We start from the raw sequence: 22,884 nt of genomic DNA on the forward strand, positions 1-22,884 counted from the left end.
GACACCCCAGACCCTGGGAAGCCCTGCCCTGTGGGGTCAGGGCAGAGTCTGGGGTGGCGCCCTTCCTGCCGGCTTGCCTGTGGGTGCCGGGGCTGGAGGCTGGGTCGGGGCCCTCCGAGCTCCTGAGCACGAGCAGTGGCTGGGGTGCTGGGCCCACACTTGGGAGAGGTGCCCACTTCCTGCACAGGGGCCCGGGGGTCAGGAGTCTCTGGGTTTGTCCCTTCCCCCATCCCTGTGCCATTCCCCCAGTCCCAGTCCAGGCTGTCCGCAGTCAAGGGAGACCGGGTCGGGCCGGGGGCAGCCCCCCCTGCTGCTGACAGCCCCAGCCCGGCCCCGCTCCACCAGCCATGCGAGATGTCCTCGCTTCGCGTGTCCTGGAACCGCAGCTGCATGCGGGACGCCATCAGGGCCCCCGTGGGTTCGTGTGGGAGTGAGGGGGAGACATCATGCTGTGTAAGAGAATGACAGGAAGCTCCTAGTGGCCACTGTGATTTCTCAGAGGCCCACTTAGCAGCATGTGTGACCTGGAGGTGACCAGAAAGGAAAAGCGCTGGCCGGGTGGGGCGGTGTTGCCTGGTGACCATGGGCTTCCTCGGGCCTGCGTGGTACACATGTGCCCCGCGGGCGAGTGGGCGCTGACCTCTTCCGTTGGGGTGCCAGATTCCTGCCTGGTGGCTTCCCCAATTCCATGGCCATCTCGGTGGGGTGCAGATTTTCCTGGACCCACCCCCATGCCCTGGGCCCTGGGTGTCCCTCATCAAGGGGGGCCCTGAGTGTGAAGGTGCTGCGTGCAGACTCTGACATGGATGCACCCAGGAGTGAGGGGCCAGGAAGATGCTCTGCGGCTCCCCGCCCTAACTCTGTGCAGGCTGAGCCCCGGCCATCTGAGGAGGCCACTGGACGGAGAGGCGGAGCCTGAGCAGGTGCCAGGAGCTGCACCAGCAATGAGGAATGGGAAGGGGTTCTGTGGTCCGGGGAGCTCTGCATAAAGCACAGTGAAGCAGGTTCCATCGTTGCGGGACTTATCAGAGCATTTAACATGCTAATGTGTCCTGTGAGTTCCTGAGAAAGACTATGCAGTATTTTCCAAACCAATTCTTTATTTAAAAACAAACAAACAAAAAAACAAAGTTGAAAAAATAAACAGTGTCCCTAAAGCATGCGCTGGGAAACTGACCCAGGCGGTCCCCCGGACGATCGTTTGTGTGGGGCCGACAGCGTGCCCTGCGCTGTGCTCAGGTGCGGGAGGGTGGCGGTGGCAGAGACTGGGCCTGGCGCTTCCTCCGTCGGAGCTGCTGTCCCGTGGCGGCGGACACGCGGGCAAGCGCGCGTGCGGTTCTGGGTTCAGTGCCAGCCCGTGAGCCGAGCTCTGGAGAAAGCTGAGGTGGGGGAGGGGCGTCGGCCAGGAGGGGCTGGGCGGGGCTTGGAACAGCTCGGGTTTACTCTCTGGAGGCCGGAGGTGTGCAATCCACGTGTGGGGGATCCTTCCCGCTTGGTCCTGGGCCCTCCCTGGTGTGGGGCCGCGTCAGCCGCCTGCTGCCCGCGTGCCCTCCCCTGTCTCTGAGCGGGGCCTGCCCGAATCCGTGTGAGCCCGGTCTCTGCCTTAGTCATGCCCGCAAAGACTGTTTCCAAATGAGGTTACTTGCTGAGGTCCCAGGGCCCTTGTGAGGACAGGGAGCCCGTGCAGGGTCTGACTGGGGGAGGGACACGGTCTGCCGTGGAGGGCGGAGGGCCTGGCCCTGGCGGGTTGCGGAGTGTGGTGAGAAGTGGCCGGATTCTGGATGCGTGGATGCAGTGGGAGCTGGGTCTGGACAGCGTGGCCGTGGCTGGATTTTCAGGACCCCACATGTGCCCGGGGTGTGTGGGCCAGCCTCGCCCTGACTCTGCAGCAGACCCTCAGAGGTGACCACGGACTGGGGTGGGCACTGCAGGGTGGCTACCCAGAGCTTTCTCCACGGGCTGTCCCGGCCCATTGTGGTCACTCATGCCTTCTTGCTGCCCAGGGGATGCTAGGCCGGCTGGGAGAAAATCTGTGGCCTGTGGGGGCTTCGCATGAGTGTGGGGGAGGGATTGACGTGGTTTGTTGCCACGGGAGCCTGGGACAGGCCACTGGGTGGGCCAAGGGGACGGAAGCCCAGGCTGCTGACCACCTCGCAAGCTTGCCCTTTCCTCCCTCCTGGGATGCGGCCATCTCCTCTGTGATCCTGGGGCTGTGGGAAGGAGTGGCAGGAAGGCTGCTGGGGGACCCGGGGACGGCCGCCCTCTGCCTTCCTGCTTCGCTGTTCACTTTCCCTTTTCCGTTCTGGACGCGTGTCAGCCCTGCACCCAGCGTGGGAATTTGCAGAGCTGGCGCTCTGGCTGTCCTGTCCTCGCTGTGGACACGGATGCCCACGCGGTTGCTAGGGGTGGGCGTGTTGTTCTGCGGTGACCCCTCATCCCCTAGGTGTCTCCGGACAGTGGAGTCACCCCAGACTTGGATGCTGCTGTGCCGGGCACGTTTGCACACTCATGCACACTCGTGCACACTCGTGCACCGGACCAGCGTGCTGTCCACCCAGGCGAGCTCACCCACGTCACAGCCTCACATACACGTGCACGGTTGATGCCTGTGCTCACGCTCACAAGGACGCACGCGTGTGCACACAATCACACGTGCACACACGTGGATGGTCTCACATGTGCTGACGCGCTCACCCTCAGACATATGCCCACACCCATGTGCTCATGAACACACGGGCTCACATACGTATGCACTGTACACGCGCTCACGCTCACGTGCACACGTGTGCACCGTGTGCCTGCTCGCTCACGTGTGTGTGCAGTGCTCACACCTGTGTGAGTGCCTGCACGCCCGCCTGCTCCCGTGCACGGGTCTGCTCACGGCTGCAGCTGCGGCCCACGGCACCCACGCTGGGCACGCTCCTCCTCTGTGCGGCCCTGCCTTCCAGCGCAGGCCTGCGGTGGGTGCGCGGCCAAGGGGGAGCCCTGCCTTGGACTCCCGGGGCCTCGGGGCGGGCACTGGCGTGGCTCTTCCTTGGGCGCTAGGAGCCGGAGTGACTCCCTCCCTGCAGCAAGGGTCTGGGCGGGGGGAGGTGCCGGTGGGGGCTTGGGGTCCAGGCCTCCAGCTGCCGGCTAGCATTGGGTCGAAGGCCGGCGGGTCTGGTAGCAGAACAGGGACAGAGGGACCAAGTGGGAGGGACCCGGGGCTCCCAGGGAAGTGGCCTCCATCCTGTAGCCGCCCAGGAGGTTCTACCAGCACCTCGGGTGAGGTTTAGGAGATGCTGCCCGGTGGCGTGGTGGATGAGGTGAGGGCCGCCCTGAGCCACGGTGCTCATCTCGCTGCCCTGCGGGGGGCCTGGGCACAGTGTCGTCCTCACCGTCACCCCCTTCATCTGGGCTTTCCCCCACCCAGCATTGTTTGAACCCCTAGATGCCGCCAATGATGGGGGACCGAGGTGCTCTGCGCCGGGTCCAGCGCCAACTCTGCCTGGTGCGGGCCTCCCAGGCTGGTTGCTGGAGGAGCGCTGGGGGCATGGGTATCCTCGTGGGGTTCTGGCCTGCTGTGCGTGCCCCGGCCGCCCTGGGAGAGTTTCCTGGGCACCGGCCTGGGGCGCCCACACCCTGTCTCTGCTGGCCTGGTGGCTTCGGCCACGGGCAGGACTGAGCCTGCTGCCGGTGCCCCCGCTTCCTGTGCCGAGCCTGGAGGCCGGAGCCAGCTGGGTCGGACTGGTCGGCTGTGTTCGATCTGGCCCGAGGTTTCCGTGAGCCAGGCGCGCACGGGGAGCTCACGTGGCGGTTTTATTGGGCCCCGCGCATCCACCACGTGTCTCGGTGGTGGGCTGATGCCCAGTTACAGCGGAGGGGCTGTGGCCCAGACAGGAGGAGAGCTGCTTCCCAGAGAGGCCCCTCGCAGGCTCCATCCTGCAAATTCTGTGTTGGGTGCAGGGAGGGGCTGAGGTCCCCAGGCCTGATCAGGATGTGAGCTCAGCCCCAGCCAGCAGACAGGCGTGCCCCTCCTCTGGGGATGCCGTGGGGGGCTGACGCAGGGATGGGGCTCCCCTGCTCCTGGGCCCAGCCCTCGCTGCCGGGAGTGGATGGGAGCCAGAGGCTGCGGCGCAGGAAGTCCCCAGGGGGCCATGCAGCTGGGACAAACCACGAGAGAGCAGGCTCGCAGGCCAGGAGCTTTGTCTTGGGTCTGAGTTGGTCCCTCCCGCCCTGGCCTGTTCGAGCTACAGGATGAATGTGGGGTCTCTGGGCCGCTTGGGCAGAGGTGCCCAGGGACAGGGCTCATTTGCAGTGCTGGCCTCCAGAAGGCTGGCGTTTGTGCCCCACACACATTTGGTGACCCTGGCCGTGTGTTCAGAGCCTGCAGGGGGGTGGCCTGGTAGACCAGGAGAAACTTGTCCGCCCAGATCACACCTGTCCCGCCCGAGGCCACTCAGCTGTCCAGCCCGTAGCTACTTGGGGAAGAGAAGAGGAGGGGCTGTGGGCTCGGTCGCGTGGCAGTTCGAGGACAGCCCAGCCCTTGTAGAGGAGTGGAGCCCCGTTGCCACGGTTAGCCCGTCCCAGGACAGGGGCCTCCCCCGCTGCCTGCAACAGGGTTCACCTGAGGTCCCACCAAGTGCAGGTGTTTCTTGCCCCCCACCGTAAGAGAGGTGCGGCTGGCATTAAGATGCCACAGGCGCCCAGGGGTGCCTGGGGGCTCATTCGGTCGAGTGTCCAGCTCTTGCTTTCGGCTCAGGTCATCTCATGGATCATGAGATGGAGCCCTGTGTCGGGCTCCATGCTCAGTGGGGCCTCTGCTTGAGAGTCTCCCTCTGTCCCTCCCCCCTTCCATGTGCGTGCATGCACGCACTCATGCGCTCTCTTTCTCAAATAGAAAAATCTTTAAAAAGAAGGAAGGAAGGAAGGAAGGCAGGAAGGGAAGGAAGGAAGAAAAAGAAAGAAAGAAAGAAGGAAAGAGAAAAAGGAAGGAAGGAAAGGAAGGAAGGAAGAAAAGAAAGAGAAAGAGGAAGGAAGAAAGAAAAGAAAGAAAGAAAAAAAGAAAAAGGAAGGAAGGAAGGGTGGGTCTCCAGACATGCTGCCCTTGCCCTGGGGACTGCGCTCCCCAAATCCACCATCCTGCAGACTGGACACCCCCTGGGGCCCTGCCAGCCTTTGGTGCTGAGGATATGGGTGGACCCACCCTGTGTCACCCCAAGGAAAAGACCTGGTCTGGGGAAGCTGGGACGCTTGGTGAACGGTCACTGTTCCCGCACCTCCAGCCCCATTCTGCACACTAGGGAGGGTGGCGTTCCTTCTTCTCTGTTCAGATCATGGGCGAGGAGACCCGTCGGCTCTGGAAGCGGGCTGCTGTGGGTGGTGTGTCTGGCTTCAGGCTCAGGCAGGGCGTGGGAGACACTTGGCAGCATGAAGGTCGCTGAGAATGTGTATTCCGTGTGTGCAAGTCGCCTGTCGTGGGGCTTAACCTGAGTTTCTAGCCCACTGATACGTATCAGACAGAACTTGAACACGTATGTGCAGGCCTTGCCCACTAAAGCATCTGGGCCGTGGGGAGCCAGCAGGGGTTTGGGGCAGGGGGAGCCGTGTGCACAGTAGTTCCTGGGCGGAGGGGGGCGCTTCTCCAGCCCCGTGGGACTCCCCCGGCTCGGGCCTTCCCTCTGCCTGCTTGGCCCTCGGGCAGCCAACCCTGTGGGCCCCACCGGCCCAGGTCACCTGCGCCTGCCCTGGCATTTCTCACTCTCGAGGGTCCTGTGGCTGCAGGCCTGGCCAAGCTGACAGCCTGAGGGACGGTCCCCAGCAGACCCCCTGCCACGGCCCCGGAACCTAGTAGGTATTTGAAAAAATCCACTAATGTGAAGTAGAAAACACATTTGTTGCTTGGAAATCTCTAAATTGTCTGCAAGGCGTCCGTCCAGCCTTCATTCACAGCCATGTGTCAAGTTCACGGTTTTTGTTGCACGTTTCTGACCCGGTCCTTCTTCCTGGCTGCCTGGTCCTTCTTCCCGCACGGGGTCGCCTGGGTCTAGGGGAGGGTGTCAGACACGCGGATTTGAAAGCCAGGCTGGCTCCCGAGCTCTGTCTGCCCAGGTGTGAGTTCTTCAGCACTTGCTTGGGCCGTGTCTTTCCTCGGCCACCGGCGGGGGATCTTGGGGTCCTTGTCTGCTGTCTGTGCTGCCCCTTGGAGGGGTGGTGGGAGGGGGGCTGTGCTCTGCCGCTCGAGGCGACCCCCCTGCCTGACACGGGGGAGGTGGGTCCGTGTCGTGGAGCCCGGCCACCAGGGGGGTCATGCAGGGGAAGCGCCCACTCCCTTGCCCGTCACCGGGGGCCTCTGTGGCCCCGCACGCCCCCCAAGCAGGCCCTGCTCCCCAGGCTTCCCCGTGCAGCTCCCCGGGAGTGCCCCCTCCGGTGCGGGGCACAGCTTCACGCGTCTTTCTTCCCGGTTTTCATTTCTGTGGCTGTGCTGCCCCGTGCCTGCTTCCCTCGGGACACGCCAGCTCCGTCCTCACCCCGCGGCCTGCCCGCGCCTGGCTGTGCAGGCCTTCCGGACTCAGGGCCAGGCTGCTGGGGTCCCGGGGTGGGGGCACAGCCCACCCGCCTTGGCCGTGCCCTCCTGGGCATAGGGTTATGATGGGAGGGTGGCTGCAGGGCCGGGAAATCAGTGCTGGGGTACCCGGTCCAGCCTGGGTTGGCATACTCGCTGTGGCGGGGCCGGCAGGCAGTTTGGGACTGTCGGGCCCTCGGGGGCCGCCTGCCAAGCCTCACAGACCTGCCCTTCCCTGCCCACAGCCCCCACCTCTCCAGCCGGCTGCTTATTCCCCCACACACTAGTGCTGGGACGGGAGGATGGGGCTCATTGGCACCCCACGCCACGGGTGCGCAGCCTCCTGGGCCCAGTGGGGTGGAGTGTGGGGAGAGGGTCTGGGAGCAAGGGTCTCCTTAGAGAGGGAGGAGGGGGCCGGGGCCAGCCCCTCCCAGCCCTGAAGCCTCCCTCCGTCCCTCCTACCTGGGCTCTGCTGGCCTGCACAGGCATTGCCCCTCCTAGGGGCTGACCAGCCTGGTGGTTGGCACCCTTGGGCTGTGAGCAGGAGGGGCGGGGTCCTCAGCAGTGGGCTCTCCCCCGCTGCCCCTCCCTCCCCACCTCCTCGAGAAAATGGGGGAGGCCTCAGGCTCTGGTGGTGGCGCCAGTGTGTGACCCAGGACAGAGTAGAGCTGGGACCCGTGATCTGACGGCAGGGTCGGGGTTGCCGGCCTGGGAGACGACCACCCCCCCACCCAGGGTTCGGGGCTCAGCTCTCAAGGTGCAGTCCGGGCTTTCGTGGGAGGAGGGCTTTCCTATCTGTGGTGAGGGTCTGGGTCCTGCCCAGCTGAGGCTTTGCCTCCTGGGGGACATGGGAGAGGGTCCCCAAGGACGCTGTGTCCTGGTGGGGGGGCTGGGGCTGCCCCTGGGTTGCTGCCCCTCCTCACACGCCTTCTCTCCTCTCTCCATAGCCCAGTGCAGCGCTGGCCTCTGTTTTAACGGCGGCCACTGCGTGCCTGGCTCAGCCCAGCTATGCTACTGTCCCCGAGGCTTCCAGGGTCCCCGATGTCAGTACGGTGAGTGGATGGACGGGCATTCTCCCAGCCCTCAGCCTGCTCCCTGCGGCTCGTCTGAGGTTGTTGCGGGGTGGGGGGGCGGCCCAGAGACTCCCTCCACAGAGACCTCTGCTCCCCATCCTCTTAGAGCCCACCCTGTCCAGTCGCGGCCTCCAGAGAGATGGGCAGGGACGGGCCGGGTTGCTGGGCGGCTGGGAAGCGGCCGGTCCCGGGGTCTCCAAGCAGCATTCCTGCCTTGCCGGAGCCCCTTGTGTCCCTCATGTGGAAAGACGGGGGGCGTGCAGGGTCCTACTGGAGGCGATTGGTTCGGTGAAACTTGGCACATCTGTAAACTGATAGATCATGAAAACTGAGCTACGCTGCGCGCCCTTGAACAACAGAAACTCAACCGAGTGAATTTTCGAGAGCTCATTGGCTTTATTAACCGATGCCTGAATCAGGCAGAATGCCATCTAGCAGAAAGGAAAGGTTTCTCAAGGGAGGAGAAAGGAAATTATCAGCCAGGCAGGGCGGCCCTCCTCGGGGACGTTTCCTAGAGCCGACGGGGGCTGCTCCTGGGCTGGGGGCTTGGCTTGCTGACGTGGGGCCTTAACCTAAGTCCTGCCGTGTTGGGGGCCTGTGGTCTTCTTTCCGGCGGTGTGCCGTGGGGACAGTGTTGGCTGGGTGCTGGGCGGCGGGTCAGGCTTAGAGTGGGCGTGGTGGTGGTGGAGTTTTTGTAAAGAAAAGTGCACACAAGCACAAGAAAAATCGTCAGAAGACCCCCCCCCCCCCACCCCAGACGTTCCTCCTAAGTTCTTTGTGACGGGAAGGCGTGAGCATTTCTGCGGGGTTTCCTGCTTTGTCCAGAGTTTTCTTCGTGGAACAGGGAGCTCTCAGGGTCCTGTTGGAACGGGCGCAGAGCCACGGCCACCCAGTGAAATGAAATACTCCTAGACGGTTTCCGGTGCTTTGAACTTGCTCCTAGCGAGCAGCTGGGGGCTTCTTCCAGGTGGATGCCAGGACGGACGTCCTGCGCCATGCCCCAGTGCCTCGGAACCCAGCAGGCAACCGGGAAGGGGGCGGGCGTCAGTAAATTGTGGGGAACAGGAGGCCCCTGTGTGTTCACACGTGGTGGCCCCCTGCCTCCAGCATAGGCCGAGGGCAGGGGTCCTGGGGGGGGCTGGGTCCCCGAGTTCTGAGACAGGTGCTAGCAGCTGGGGTGCTGATGATTGGAGAAGCTGGCCAGGCGGCTCTGGTTGCTTACTCAATGCCCTCTGTTAGCCAGAAAGTTCTCGATCCTGCTGCTTCACGGGCTCTGTGGGCTGGGGGGACCGATGCCTGCGCCAAGGAGTGAGGCCTGCTGTCGAGAGCCCTCCAGGTGCTGGGGGTGCCCTGCCCCATGCCCTGGTGCCTCAGCCAGACCTCCTGAATTTAGGACCCTGAGCCCCTCGGTGGGCTGGCCAGATGTGACCCCCCCCCCCCCAGGCAGGCTGGGGTCCAGGCTGGGTCTAGGCCCGGACGGAGGGGGCCAGTTGTCACACGTCGGCTCTTCTCGGTCTGGTGGGTGTTATGGCCACGGTGGAAGTGGGGAAATGCTTTGAGGACCTTCTGTCTCATTCAGCCAACCTTAGTGAACTGCGTGCTGCTCGGGGTGAGTTTCGTTCAGGTCCTGGAGGCAAGCTCCCTTTGGGGATGTTGCCGGGACAGGGCTGTGGCTGATAGTCGGCAGCATAGAGGCTGCTGTGGTCCCTGCTGCTGGGGGAGGGCCGTGAGGAGGTGACCCTGGAGCGGGGCCTGTCTTTGGTCACGTCCTCCAGGAAGCAGCTGGGGACACCTGCCCTAGCCCAGCTCCCCGGCCTCTGCCCCCTGTCAGCCATCGGCCGCCCCTCCGCTCCTGGCCTGCCTCTGTCCGAGGGCCCAACTCGGAGCCTCCCGGGCTGGTGCTCCCTCTGGCATGAGCAGCCTCCCGCACCCCGAGACCCTGACGCTTGGCCGCCTGGGTATCAGGGGGCTCGAGGGCCGCAGGGGCACAGTAGGGAGGGAGCTCAGCACGGGGGGAGCTCAGCATCCAGCGAGTGGCCCTGTGTCCATGGGAGGGGGCCTGTCTGGCCCAGTTCTAGGGTCCCAGGGCCACCCCTGTGGGGTCTCTGGGTGGGGTGGGAGCAGTGTGCACGTGCTCTGCCCTCTAGCTTCATGGGCCTGGGCTCCAGATGTGGCTTTGCCTCCAGAGCAGCCCCTGCTCTCCACAGGGATAGTGGGGGTGGCCTCTTGGGGCGTGGAGGCTGGCCTGCTCCACCTCGGTGTACCCTGTGTTCGCTGGGCGGAAGAGGACCCTGGGGTCAGGGAGGTCAGCAGCTGCTTACCACTCAGCAGAGCTGGGGCTGGAAGTGCGTGCTGTCCTTCCACCGTCTCCCAGTGCAATGCCAGACCTCAGTGGGGCCCCATCAAGACCTGTTTCGGAGAGAGAGGGGCAGATCCCCTGGTCCCCACCTTGCCCTGACTCTGCACCTGGGGACCTGGGCTTGTGACCAGCCTCGGCCCTCTGGGATAGGTGGGCTTTCTGCTGCAGATGTGGCCTTCAGGAAGCGGTAGATCAAGCCGGAGGGAGGCTGTTGGGCTTCCTCCTGAGGCACTGTCTCCCAGAAGAAAGGCTGGCTGTGCGGGGTGGGGTGTGCGGGCTGGGCGTGCACGACGGCATGCGGGCTAGACAGACGGGTGGGTGTGCAGGGTGGGTGTGCAGGGTGGGTGTGCAGGGGTGGGTGTGCAGGGTGGGTGTGCAGGGTGGGTGTGCAGGGTGGGTGTGCAGGGGTGGGTGTGAAGGGCGGGTGTACAGGGCGGGTGTGCAGGGCTGCGTGTGCAGGGCCGCGTGTGCAGGGCTGGGTGTACAGGGCGGGTGTACAGGGTGGGTGTGCAGGGCGGGTGTGCAGGGTGGGTGTGCAGGGTGGGTGTGCAGGGCGGGTGTGCAGGGTGGGTGTGCAGGGTGGGTGTGCAGGGCTGGGTGTGCAGGGCGGGTGTGCAGGGGTGGGTGTGCAGGGCGGGTGTGCAGGGGTGGGTGTGAAGGGTGGGTGTGCAGGGCTGGGTGTGCAGGGCGGGTGTGCAGGGGTGGGTGTGAAGGGTGGGTGTGCAGGGTGGGTGTGCAGGGGTGGGTGTGCAGGGTGGGTGTGCAGGGCTGCATGTGCAGGGCTGGGTGTACAGGGCGGGTGTGCAGGGTGGGTGTGCTGGGCTGTGTGTGCAGGGTGGGTGTGCAGGGTGGGTGTGCAGGGCTGCGTGTGCAGGGCTGGGTGTACAGGGCGGGTGTGCAGGGCGGGTGTGCTGGGCTGTGTGTGCAGGGTGGGTGTGCAGGGTGGGTGTGCAGGGTGGGTGTGCAGGGGTGGGTGTGCAGGGCTGGGTGTACAGGGCGGGTGTGCAGGGCGGGTGTGCTGGGCTGTGTGTGCAGGGCGGGTGTGCAGGGCGGGTGTGCAGGGCGGGTGTACAGGGTGGGTGTGCAGGGCGGGTGTGCAGGGCGGGTGTGCAGGGGTGGGTGTGAAGGGTGGGTGTGCAGGGCGGGTGTGCAGGGGTGGGTGTGAAGGGTGGGTGTGCAGGGCGGGTGTGCAGGGCGGGTGTACAGGGTGGGTGTGCAGGGCGGGTGTGCAGGGCGGGTGTGCAGGGCGGGTGTGCAGGGCTGGGTGTACAGGGCGGGTGTGCAGGGCGGGTGTGCAGGGGCGGGTGTGCAGGGCGGGTGTGCAGGGTGGGTGTGCAGGGCGGGTGTGCAGGGCGGGTGTGCAGGGGTGGGTGTGCAGGGCTGCGTGTGCAGGGTGGGTGTGCAGGGCGGGTGTGCAGGGTGGGTGTGCAGGGCGGGTGTGCAGGGTGGGTGTGCAGGGTGGGTGTGCAGGGGTGGGTGTGAAGGGTGGGTGTGAAGGGTGGGTGTGCAGGGGTGGGTGTGAAGGGTGGGTGTGAAGGGTGGGTGTGCAGGGCCGGGTGTGCAGGGTGGGTGTGCAGGGCTGCGTGTGCAGGGGTGGGTGTGCAGGGCGGGTGTGCAGGGGTGGGTGTGCAGGGCTGCGTGTGCAGGGCTGCGTGTGCAGGGGGCGGTGTGAGGCCTGGGTGTCCCCAGCTGCTTGCAGGGGCGCCCCTGCCTGTGCTCCCGCCCGCACCCCGCCCGCACCCCCTTCCAGTCTCTCCCTCCATCTGGGTCTGCATGAGGCGGACCTGAGCTTCAGCACAGTTGGGAATATTTAACTAACCCCCCAATTATAATTGATTCCAGTTTTGAAAATAAAAGCCATATTTTTTTCTGGTTCCCCCAAATTCTTTCATTTGAATCAAAGAGTGGGGGGCAGGGAGGCACCCCGCTGGGTTGATTGTGGAGTGCAGAGGGGAAGGGGGCCCCTAGGAAGGGCCCCTCCCGCACTGCCCCCTCCCCGGGGCTGTGGCGTCGGGGGGCCCAGTGGCTTAGCCCTTTGCCCCCCCTGCACCGCCCCCACCCCCCTCCAGGAAGGCGGAAGGCAGGGACACAAGAGGGCCTGTGGTGGCAGAGCCCAGGGTGGGGGCCCGACTGTGCGGGGCTGGGCCCCGGGCACCCACCGCAGAGTGCCCCTCAGCGCGGCCACGGCCAGCTTCCGTGTCCTGTAGGTGTGACCCTGGGCAGCGTCCGGAGCCCCGTCACTCTGTGTGTTAGGTGGGCAGGGAGAGCGGTTTTGTGCGGGTCCCAGGTGTCCGCACAGGTGAGGCTCAGCGCCCCGGTGGAAGAAGGGTGGGGGTTGGCAGCGCCGCTCTCCCCAGAGGCCCGGGCTGCTGGGCACGCGGGCATAAGGGTGGATGGCCCGGTGGCTGGGGACTGTCCCTGGCTCTTGGGGTAACTGCACGCACAGCATGCCTGAGCTTCCGTGGGGCGCAGCTCACACGTGGCCCCGCCCTCCGGTGGCCTGGGGTGGGGACACCCCCAGGGCGAATGGCCCCCCGCCCTGTGGGTCGGCACCATCAGTCAGTGGAGGAGGGCCGTGTACCGCGGGGACCCCTTGTCCCTGGTTGGGCTCCAGGGGTCCTGTCCATCCACCAGGAATGGTTTGCACCCGCAGAAAATACAGAAAATCACAGTGTGTGTGCTCCTGAGTGAGCGTGGGCAGATGCCCCCACCCCCGTACCTGCTGGGGACGCGCGTACTTCCTGGTCGCAGACACGGCGTCTTTAAGGGAAAAACAGGTCGGAGACACGGCCCCTTAGGAGCGTGCCGTCTCTCAGCACAGCTGGCCTTTACACTGTGCGTCATGACGGAGCCCCAGTCATGTCCTGGGACTTGACCGCACCTGACCTCGCGGGACAGAAGCAGACGGAGAACGCAGGCCTGGGTTGTCTCTGGGTACCTTCTCGGTCCAAGAAACTTTGGCTTTGGTTTCCCTCTGGGCCTCAGTTTCCTCAGCTGTAAAATGGGTGGGTTGGGAAGGTCTCTGAGGCAGTTCTGGGACTCGGACTCTCGAGTCCAGCTGGGCAGAGAGCTGGGGGCCTGAGGGCTTCCTGGAGGAGGTGGGCCTGCGGGCTGGGGAAGGTTTGGGGAGTGCAGGCTGTTCAGGGTGGGCTTTCCGGATGAAAGAGAGGCTAGAGCAGAGCAGCAGAGAGGAGAGAGTGAGTCAGCTTGGGTGGAGGGCCTGGGTGGGGACCGCAGTAGGGTCAGCCTGGGCCTCGGCCCCCCTCTCTGGGTCGGTGGAAGACCTGAAGCCTGGACGGCTGCCTTGGGGCTGGCTGGCCTGGCCTGGCGGGTGCCGGGGGACCCAGTGTGACCTGCCCAGCAGGGACAGACGTCAGCGGTCCCGCCTGGAGCCTCGGCGCTCTGATGGGTCCTGCTCTGAGCAGGAAGCCGGCGGGTTGGGGGCCCTGGGAAGCAGAGCTGTAGAAGCGGGCTGCGGCCCTGAGGGTGAGGGGGGAGGAGGCAGGCCCCACCATCAGAACCCCTGGCCCTGGCCCAAGGGCGGCTCTGTTTCTAAACTGGGTTGATGAATCGGTGGAGAGGAGGCAGGCCCTCCCAGGCCCCCTTCAGGGCTGCCCGCTGTGCCTGAGGGTGGGAGTCTGACCCCTGACCCGAGGTCCAGACACCACCAGAGGCTGCTCCTGGCCAGCCGCTGTGACCAGGCCCGGGAGCGGCTGCCGCTGTTCTGGGAGCCTGGGCCCCCTCGAGGGGTGGGCGGGGGCGGGGAACACAGCCAGCGCCGGCCGCCCCTGAGGGGCTGGGGGCACGGCCCGCCGAGGCCAGGTTCCAGCTGCGCTGGGGTCGTGCGGTGCCAAAGCCGGCAGCCACAGCGGCCCCAGCCTGGCCTGAGTCCTTCAGGGGCAGCTCAGCCAAGGTCCCGGGGGTGTGGTCTCGGGTTGACCCGGCCCCGCCTGCCTCTGACCTTGATCCTGGGCAGCGGTTCCAAGTTCCCCGCGCCCTTCCCTGTACCGGCGCGGGGTGCTGGCAGGGCCGTTTGAGAGTCCCACGGGTCGTCAGCAGCAGGGTGCTTTCTGACCCCCGGGGCTGGGGGCATCCCCGTGAGCACCTGGCACCTGTCCCCTAGGCTGGGGACGCACCCCCTTGGCTTCCCTGGGAGGCTGCCCTCCAGGTCCAGCCTTTGAGGCGCTGGGTCCACTTTCTGGGCAGTCAGAAAAGCCAACCACACAGTGGCCTGCTGTGCGTGGCTCTCCTCTGCCCGGTGGCCTGCGTGCTCCGTGTCCCGCCCGAGGGCTTTGTCTCCACATACAACTTTAGCTGCACGGAGCACTGCCTTCGAAGACAGTTCCCGAAGCCTCCAGAGCCTTGCTTTCCCGCAGGAGGGGGCAGTGGGGTGTCTGCCTGGCCTGGGGGTCGCCTCGGCCCTTGGGAGGGCAAGGCCTGGGGGTCAGATCCTGCTGCCCTTGGCAGTCGGCTGGGCCAGGGGTGGCCGCTGCAGGTCCGTCCTGCACTCGGGCCGGGCACCCGAGGTCAGCCGAGACTGGCCACACGCAGAATCCGAGCCGCTCTTTCAAAGTGGCTGACTCTGGGAGAGGCATTTGTGTTCACACAGTGAATCGCTTAACTTCCAGGTCTGACCTCCCCCCACAACCAGCCACAAAGGCGCCTCTGTGTTTTGGGATGACTGTGGCCTCCAGGCCTGCCTCATGCTCTGTGGGGCTGTGGGCCTCTCCCAGGACTGACTCCAGAGTTGGGGGGGATCTTTTTATGGTATAATTATAGGCAGGAGGACCAAGGGGCAGACCCTTCTGGGAGTGGGGGATCTGTGAGCCTGCCCGGCATGCTCATTTGGTGAGTGGGCGGCTCAAAGGCCCCTGCCCACGTGGGGCCTACTGTCCAGGCAGGATTGAGGCTCAGATTTAGAGGACAAGGCCTCCGTGCCTCCTGTCCCCAGGCTAGAGGCCCCGCCCCATCCTCCTGGGTGGCCTCCTGAAAGGACGCTGTGAATCTGTCCTTCGCCTGCCTCAGCCACATTGTCCTGTCCCCGCCTCCCCAAAGTTGACCCAGACTCTTCTGTGAAGTGCTCTTCCCTGGACTACAAGGGTGGTCCTGGGGTGTACCCTGGGCAGGCTGGGTGCTTGTCCCATTTTATAGATGGAGACACTGAACCCAGGCCATTCCTGACTTGCTGGGGTCGGTGGGGGCTCAGTGTTGGCCGACAGCCTCTTGGACCCACCAGCGCGGGGCCGGATGCTTGTGGGGCCCCACTGGCGGGGGTGAGGGAGCCTGGGTGGTGTCTGGGGGGTCTGTCGGCACAGTACCCCGTGTGGGTCCCCAGGCTGGCGTTACCTTGGGACGGACAGGCTCCGGCGCAGGAACTCCCTCTGCTGTGTTTGGGGCCAAGGGGCCTCTCCTGGGCTCTGGCAGACTTTCCTGGGAGCCCGCTGGGCTGAGTGGAGCCAGCAGCTGCCCAGTGTTCCAAGAAGCAGCAGAGCCTGATTTTACAGCACCCAGCTGGCCATGGTTGATGGCTCGGCCACGCAGAGTGGGGACAGGCTGCCTGGCCCCAGGCCCTTAGGGACCTGTGCTCTGCACAGAGGCTGCCCCTTGCCCTCCTGCGCCCTTCAGACCTCGCTGCCTCAGGCTCTCTCCGCCAGTGGAGGGCCTCCGCAGTGGCTGTCTGCCCGGGAGCGCTCCTGGCCTGCCTGGTGGGCCCAGGTGGGTGCCCGAAGGATAGGTATCGGGGTCAGCAGAGGTAGCTGGATGGGGCGGGGGCGCTAGTGCAGTGTGTGTGTGGGGGTCCCTGCACTTGGGGAGCTCTCAGCCCAGATGTGGGAGAGACCCTCACAGCACACGCGAGGACCTGCATCTGTGGAAGGAAGTTATTTGGGAAGCCGTGGAGGTCCTCCCTCTACCCGCGTGTGGACCCGTCATGCTGGCCAGGCTGCCTCCCAGATGAGGTCCCCACTGTGCTGGGCCCCCTTCTCACTGACCCAGAAGTCTGCCCCTGGGGGGGCCTCTGTGGCTGGCGCTCACCCCTCACACGCAGCCCCTGGCCGTTGGAGCACTTCATGAGTCAATAAAATGAAGCCAGCTGCTGAGCTGTCGGAGGCGACTCCAGGGTCTCAGTTCCTGGAGAATTCCTGCCTGGGCTGGTCCTGTGCTCAGGAGCCCGTTCTGGGCCTGGCTCTGCCTCCTTAGTGTCTGGGCCCCTCCTGCGGGCCACATCGCTGGCTCCCAGCCCGGCGGTGCCCTGACACCTGCAGAGGGAGGCCCGAGGCGCCTGGCAGAGCAGCTCTGGGCGAGCCCCGGACCCCTGGCTTCTTTCTAGGCTCTCGGAGGGTGCCTCGGCCTGTGTCCTCTCCACCCCACCAAGCACGGGCCGCCCCGAGCCCTAGCTGTTCCAGGCGCAAATTCTAGGAAACGTGCCGATAGCCTGTTTTCGGGATTCCTGGGGCTCGTGCCTGGCTCCCTATCTGGGCAGGATAATTAACGAGGGGTCTGTGCGCAGGGACCTGGCATCGGCAACCCGAATCTGCTCTCGGGTCCTGGCGGCTCCAGGCATTCCAGAGCAGGGCCTGGTCCTCTGCGCCCGGGTTGAAATGGGGCCTGGGCAGCATCACGTGGAGCCAGGCCAGCTGATAACAGGGCAGTTACTTCAGGAGGAGGAGGCAGTGGCCGGGGTGCCGACAGCCAGCGAAGCGGGCCTCCAACCAGCGCTGGCTGCCCGGGAGCTGCTGCCCAGCTCAGTGTCTGCAGGGAGCCGGCGGTGCCAGGGAGGTCACCCCACCTCTTGGGGTCAGGGCAAGAGGAACCTGCGGATTAGCCTTCCACTGTGGGGTCCTCCACAGCTGGCCCTGTGGTCAGAGTTCTCAGGAGGGAGGAGGCCACATCCCCACCGAGCAGAGCTCGTCTTGAGGCCAGAACAGAGCACAAGCCAGTCCGAATAGGACGGGGTGCAGGCATCCCACACATGGGATGGTGGATGTGGCCACCCTCACTTGCGGACTCTCGACCCTAAGCAAACCACAGTGGGTATTGCATGCATGGACCTGTGAACCCCGGGCCAAGAACCCAGATGGTCTTGTGGCCGCTCGGTTTAACTGGGTAATTTGGAAGATTCTTGGACACTGGACACCTGGGTGCTTAGCCTTAGTTCCTAGCAGGGAGACTGTCCCTTGCCCAGCCTAGACTTGGTGCCTGCACAGACAGAAGGGGCGGGGGCTCCCGGTCCTGCCCTTCGCGCCCGGCCCTGATTGCCTGCCCTCCACTCTCCCAGCTCCCTGGGGCAGCCCAACGCCCCCTGGCATGGCCCTGGCTTTCCCACGGGCTGGCTTTGTGAACATTGTCTGTGGGCTCCCTTCCAAAGACGGGCATTGCCTTGTCTGCTCAGGGACAAGGACAGGCGAGTTTTGGCAGCAAAGCCATGATGTGACTTGTTCACCAGGAAAGGCACGCTGCACACCTCGTCCACCGAACATCGCCATCCTGCGTCCCCGTGTGTGCTCCGGCTGCGCCCTGGCCGGGGTGCGGGGCAGACGGGTCTGCCCAGTGCTGGCTGGGCTTGGAGGCCTGCTCTCCTGGGGACCCTGGATCCAGCACCTGGGATCCCAGGTTTGTCCTCCCGAAAGTCAGGGTGGCAGGGCTGGGAGCTGAGGTCTCCTGAGGACCTCCCTCAGGTGTTTGTGCACCACGGGGGCAGGCGCGCTGGGCTCGGCCGCAGAATTTTGGCTCCCTGTCCTCGTTTCCCCCACCTGCGGGACCACCATCACTTTAGGGTCTCTGTGTGTGTGCCCTGTGCCTGCCCGTTCACTGCCAGTCCTCTCGGGCTGCATTTGCCATCCTTCAGACTGAGGGCAGGGCAGGCTGGGATGGGGGGACTCAGGCTGGCTCTGGGCTGGGTCCAGGACCGATGCCACCTTCCAGGAGCGGCTGTCCTCTGAGGCCAGCATCTCTAGGCACTTCCAGGTTGACAAGGGCCCACCGGAGGGCTGGGACGGTGTCCTGGGGAGGAGGCTGCTGGTGCTGGCCCGGTACTCGGCGCTGGGCAAGGACCTTTCTCTCCAGCCCCTGTGGGGAGAGTGTGTCCGTTGTGGGGCGCATCTGGAGCTCACATGGCCTGTCCCTGTTTTGAGCTGCGTGCGGGGTCACCTATGGGACTAGGGAGCCGGGGGGATGAGGTGCACTACTGGGCGCCCACCCCATCCTATGGAATCTTCTGACTTCGATGAGGCTCCCCACCCCGCTTTGCAGGCGGGGTCCCCGAGGGGCAGTGTTCGGAGCCAAGTGGCTGTCCTCTGGTCTGCCCTGTCTTGGGGTGACCAGTGCAGGGCTGAGCGGGGCAGCCTGGCTGTCACCCAGCAGATGTGGACACAGGGTGGGTGTAGGCCGCGCTGGCCACTCCTCACAGCCCCCTGGGCCGTCCCATCTTCTGTGTCCTGGGAACACACAGAGCTGGAGCCGTCTGGGTTCCAGCGTGAGGGGAAGGCGCCAAGGTTTCTGGCCCTTCTGTGGTTTCTGGCAAGAGGCTGCCCTGCCTCGGCCCAGCCAGCCCCGGGCTGTAGCCGCTGGACCCAGAGCTGTCAGGAAGAGCCTCACGTGTCCACCTGGGGAGCGTCAGGATCACGCAAGGAGGGTCTTGGGCAGTGTGGCCCCTCCGGCTTGGGGGCCCAGGACTGTTGGCATGCCCAGAGGCTGGTACCTCCCCAGGCCCTTTGAGGCCGTGGACACCCCTGTTCCCTGTGGGGGTGGGCAGACGACAGGTGGAGGGCGTGGGGGTGGCGGGGCCCAGCCTGGAGGACTGTCTTTGGGAGGGGCCTGAGCGCCTGCTCATCCTTGTGTGAACACGGTTTTGTCTCCTGTTTCTAAGCCCCAGCCAGGCAGGGGCAGGGGGCTGGCCCGGGAGGGGCTGCAGAACGCGGACAGAGTCCCCCACCCTGCTCCCACAGTGAGTGTGTAGGAGCTGAACCTGCCCATTTCCGAGGCCAGGCCCCAGGAGGGGAGCAGCTGGGTCCCGAGCCTGGTAGAGCTGGCTGTTTCCCCAGGTGGGTGGGGACCTGGTTTCCCCCCGATGCTGCGGGATGGTGCTTCTGATGGGGAGGCTGCCCTGACCTGAGAACCCAGGGATCAAACGTGGCTGATGGACACTGTCTGGCCCAAGCCCTCCTTTTCCAGACTGAACTGTGTTCTGAAGAGGAGGCAGGTCTGGCTGGCCCCTCCCAGTGTGCCCCCATATGGCAGGCCCCACGCCGGGTCCCCGTGGACCTCTCTGTGTGCTGTTTGAATGAATGAAGGACGCGGGTGATCCATAGCCAGCCTCACTTGCCCACCTGCTCACCACCTGTTCTCTTCCTTGGGACTCACTGGGGCGGGCAGCTCCCCCGGGATCCTGGAAAGCAGTGGAGGCCCTGAGGGTGGTGGGGGGGTCAGGTTCCCCGCAGGAAGGGGTTGCCCTGGGGGCTCCCAGGGCACAGGCCTGGTGGGACGGGAGGACAGGCGAGTGGTGCCCCCCGGGGCCTTACCCCATGCGGGGCAGATGTCCACCCGAGGCCAGGCTGTGTGTTCCCTGCCCTCCATGCTGACCTCTGCCCTCAGCCGGCACCGGGCTCTGCGGGTGGGGTGAGGAAGGCCCAGAGGCTGGGGGGGACATGGGGGCCCCTAGCAAATGGGGCCCTCAGCCCCGGGCCAGCCAGCAGTGTCCCCAGCGTCCTCCAACCTTTCCAGAGCTTTCCCCGGGCAGCAGGAAGGCACGAGAGAGCAGCCTTGGGGAGGGGGAGGGCTCACAGACCCCCTCCCAGAAGGGCCAAGCCCGGTGCCCACCCTGCCTGCGCCGTCGGGGTGGGGGCACCGGCGCCCCCTGGTGGCGGCAGGAGGCCAGAGCAGCCGCACCAGGCAGCCTGAGATTTCAGGTCACTGAACTTCGTGGCCGTTCATTTCCTCCGCCGCGGGGTGCCTGGCATCACCTGGTGTCCCTTCTGACAGCTGCTGAGGAAAGAGAGGATGAGACCCAGATGGGTCCCTGGGCGAGAAGGGAGGGGTGGCCTGGGAGTCCAGAGGGCAGACTGCCAGGGGTGAGGTAGTGATTCGGGAGCGCAGGTGTGGGGGACGAGCCAGGAGGAGGGCTGGAAGTGACCGGGGCCGCATCGGTGGGGATGGCGGGGGCTCTGAGGGCTTAAGTACACACCACGACGTGAGCGTGAGGACCTGGCAGGTCCAGGTGGGGACAGGGCCAGCACGAGGGCCCAGCCAGGCAGGGGCTGGGTTCCGGCGGGTCCGCTGGGACACCGCCAGGGGTAACTCAGCACTGGTTGCTTAGCACATGTTTGCGGAGCATGCACGGTCCCCAGGGCTGCTGGAGCTCGAAGTCGGGATGGTTGAGGGGCAGAATTGTGCTTTAGGGCCCGCCCGAGGCGCCAAGGCTGGAAGTCCAGGGAGCCGTCTGAGGTGGCTCATGCTGGGACGGCCAGTGGCCAGGGCAGAGAGACGGAGCCGGCAGGGTGCGGAGAGAAGGCCGACTGTGGGTACAGGCGAGGGGAGGGGCGCCGCGAGCCCAGCTCCGCGTGGGGTGTGAGGGAAAGCAGCAGCTCCCAGGCTCTGGTCTGAGGGGTGGGGGGCATAGTGGCCCCTTTCCTGAAATCGCGAAGACCAGGACCAGCGCAGGCCAGAGGGCACGTGGAGCTTCCGTTTGGGCATCTGTGCCAGGAGGGGCAGGCGTGGCAGGGAGGTGCCCTCTGGCCTGAGGGTTTTGCCCAGGGCCCTGGGGGGTGGACACGTGCCTGGGCAGGGTGTGGACACTACAGGGCCCGAGGCTTCAGACGCCGAGATGGCCACATCAGCCTCTCCAGTCTGTGTTCCTATTCTAAGACCCAAACACGAGCCTCATTCCTGCTCCTGGAGGCATCTGGGGAGCCAGAGGAGGGCTCTTTGCAGAAAACAGAACTTGTACCCAAATCCCAGATGAAATAATCATCACCTTTCATCTCCCGTCTTCAGCAAGCGCTCTTCCAGCGAATATTTGTTGGCTTTCACCATGTGCCAGGTGCTGCCGGAGGGGGGGGCAGCCATCCCATCACCAGAGGAGTGATGCGGGTGCTGGAAGGAACACGTAACTGAGCCTAGCCTGGCCCCGAGCATGGAGCTCAACGCTGGGGCCTGTAGGGACTTGCCCTCGAGCGAGGTCTCCAGTGATCTACAGAGAGACAGTCGTGGGGCTGGGGGGCGGTGAGTATCTGCTGAGGGTTTGGGCAGATGGGACGGGCCACCTGCAGAGGTGCACATGATGGGTGTGCACGCCTGGGGGTGCTGCCCACCATGCAGGGGCCCCAACTGGGCAGGGGGCTGAGCTGGCCGGCACAGCGGGAGGCCCCTGGGGAAGTGGCCCTTGTGTGGGCTGAAGAGTGTAGATGAGAGGTGGGCGGCGCAGAGGTCTCCGGGTGGACAGTGGGATGCTCCTCTGGAGAGCCTGGGGAGAACAGCCGGCTGGAGGGCAAGTCCTGAGGGGTCCAGTTCCTCCCCTCTGCTGTAGCGGCAGGTGCTGCTGGCCCGCCGGGGTCCGGGACGGGGCAGGCCTGGCTGAGGGGCTCCTGGTGGGCCAGGCACACAGCTGACCGGAGGCTCAAGAGCATCCAGCCCTAGGGTTGCACACCAGGGAGGCGTGAGGGCCCAACGAGGCATTGAGCATGGTGTCGGAGCCCAGCTCGGGGCTCTCCCTCCAGGGTGCCTGGGCTCCCAGCGAGGCCCCAGCCCCGTCTGGGTAGAATTCCAGGCTCTGTTTCAGAAAAGAATAGGGAGTTGCTGAGCCTCTGAGCCCTTCCTGATCTTGGCCTAGAAACCGAGCAAGATGCAAAGAGGGTGTCACATCCTGTTGTCCAGACCAGAGGGTGGACGCCTGGTGACAGGGCCTCTGAGGCCTCTGGGTTGCATGATTCTCAGGTCTCGACTATGCAGGGGATTAGATTGGCTGTGGGTAGACTGGTTGTGAGTCCGGAAATCAGGGTTCTTGGGACAGAGAGGCTGCACACACACACGTGCACAATGCAGACACACATGTGCACAGTGCACACACGTGTGCACAATGCAAGCATGCACGCACACAATGCACAATGCACATGTGCACACATGTGCACATGCAAACACGCACAACACAGGCATGTACAATACACACATGCACAATGCATGCACACACGTGCACAGGCAACCATGCACACATCTACAGTGCACAACGTGCACACACACGCACAATGCACAGACATGCACAGCACACATGCACAATGCAGACACGCATGCACACACATGCACAACACACACGTGCACAATGCAGACACATGTACAATGCAGACACATGCACACACGCACAATGCACACACATGCATAGTGCACATTGCACACATACACAGCACACATGCACATATGTGCACGATGCAGACATGCACACACACATGTACACTACACGTGTGCACAATGCACGCACACGCACAATGCACACACATGCATAGTGCACATTGCACACATGCACAGCACACATGCACATATGTGCACAATGCAGACATGTGTCCACACACACTACACGTGTGCACAATGCACACACGCGCACAATGCACACACATGCATAGTGCACACATGCACAGCACACATGCACATATGTGCACAATGCAGACATGCGTGCACACACTACACGTGTGCACAATGCACACACATGCACAGTGCACACATGCACAACATACGTAATGCAGACGCAGGCACCATGTATGTGTGCACATACGTGCACACACAATGCAGACATCCACGTGCACACATGCATAGCGCGCAGATGCACACACGTGCGCAGTGCACACATGCACAACATACGTAACGCGGACACAGGCACACACGCACATGCATGCACACACACGCTCACATTCACGCAGATAGAA

At 64.7% G+C, this 22,884-nt stretch overlaps 1 protein-coding gene across 4 annotated transcripts in view; it reads left to right on the top strand.

The window, feature by feature from the left end:
• The window catches only part of MEGF6 (multiple EGF like domains 6), an 87,239-nt gene that overhangs the window by 10,646 nt on the left and 53,709 nt on the right, over positions 1-22,884 (top strand). For all 4 annotated transcript variants that reach the window (XR_013448422.1, XR_013448421.1, XM_078073880.1 and 1 more), the window contains exon 4: positions 7,492-7,596. Coding sequence is in view for 2 of the 4 variants with exons in the window: in XM_078073880.1 (XP_077930006.1) it covers positions 7,492-7,596 (105 nt within the window). In the remaining 2 variants the exon portion in view is untranslated. The remainder of the gene's footprint in view (positions 1-7,491; positions 7,597-22,884) is intronic.

The sequence above is a fragment of the Halichoerus grypus genome, chromosome 5, assembly GCF_964656455.1.
Source record: "Halichoerus grypus chromosome 5, mHalGry1.hap1.1, whole genome shotgun sequence".
NCBI classification, from domain to species: Eukaryota; Metazoa; Chordata; class Mammalia; order Carnivora; family Phocidae; genus Halichoerus; species Halichoerus grypus.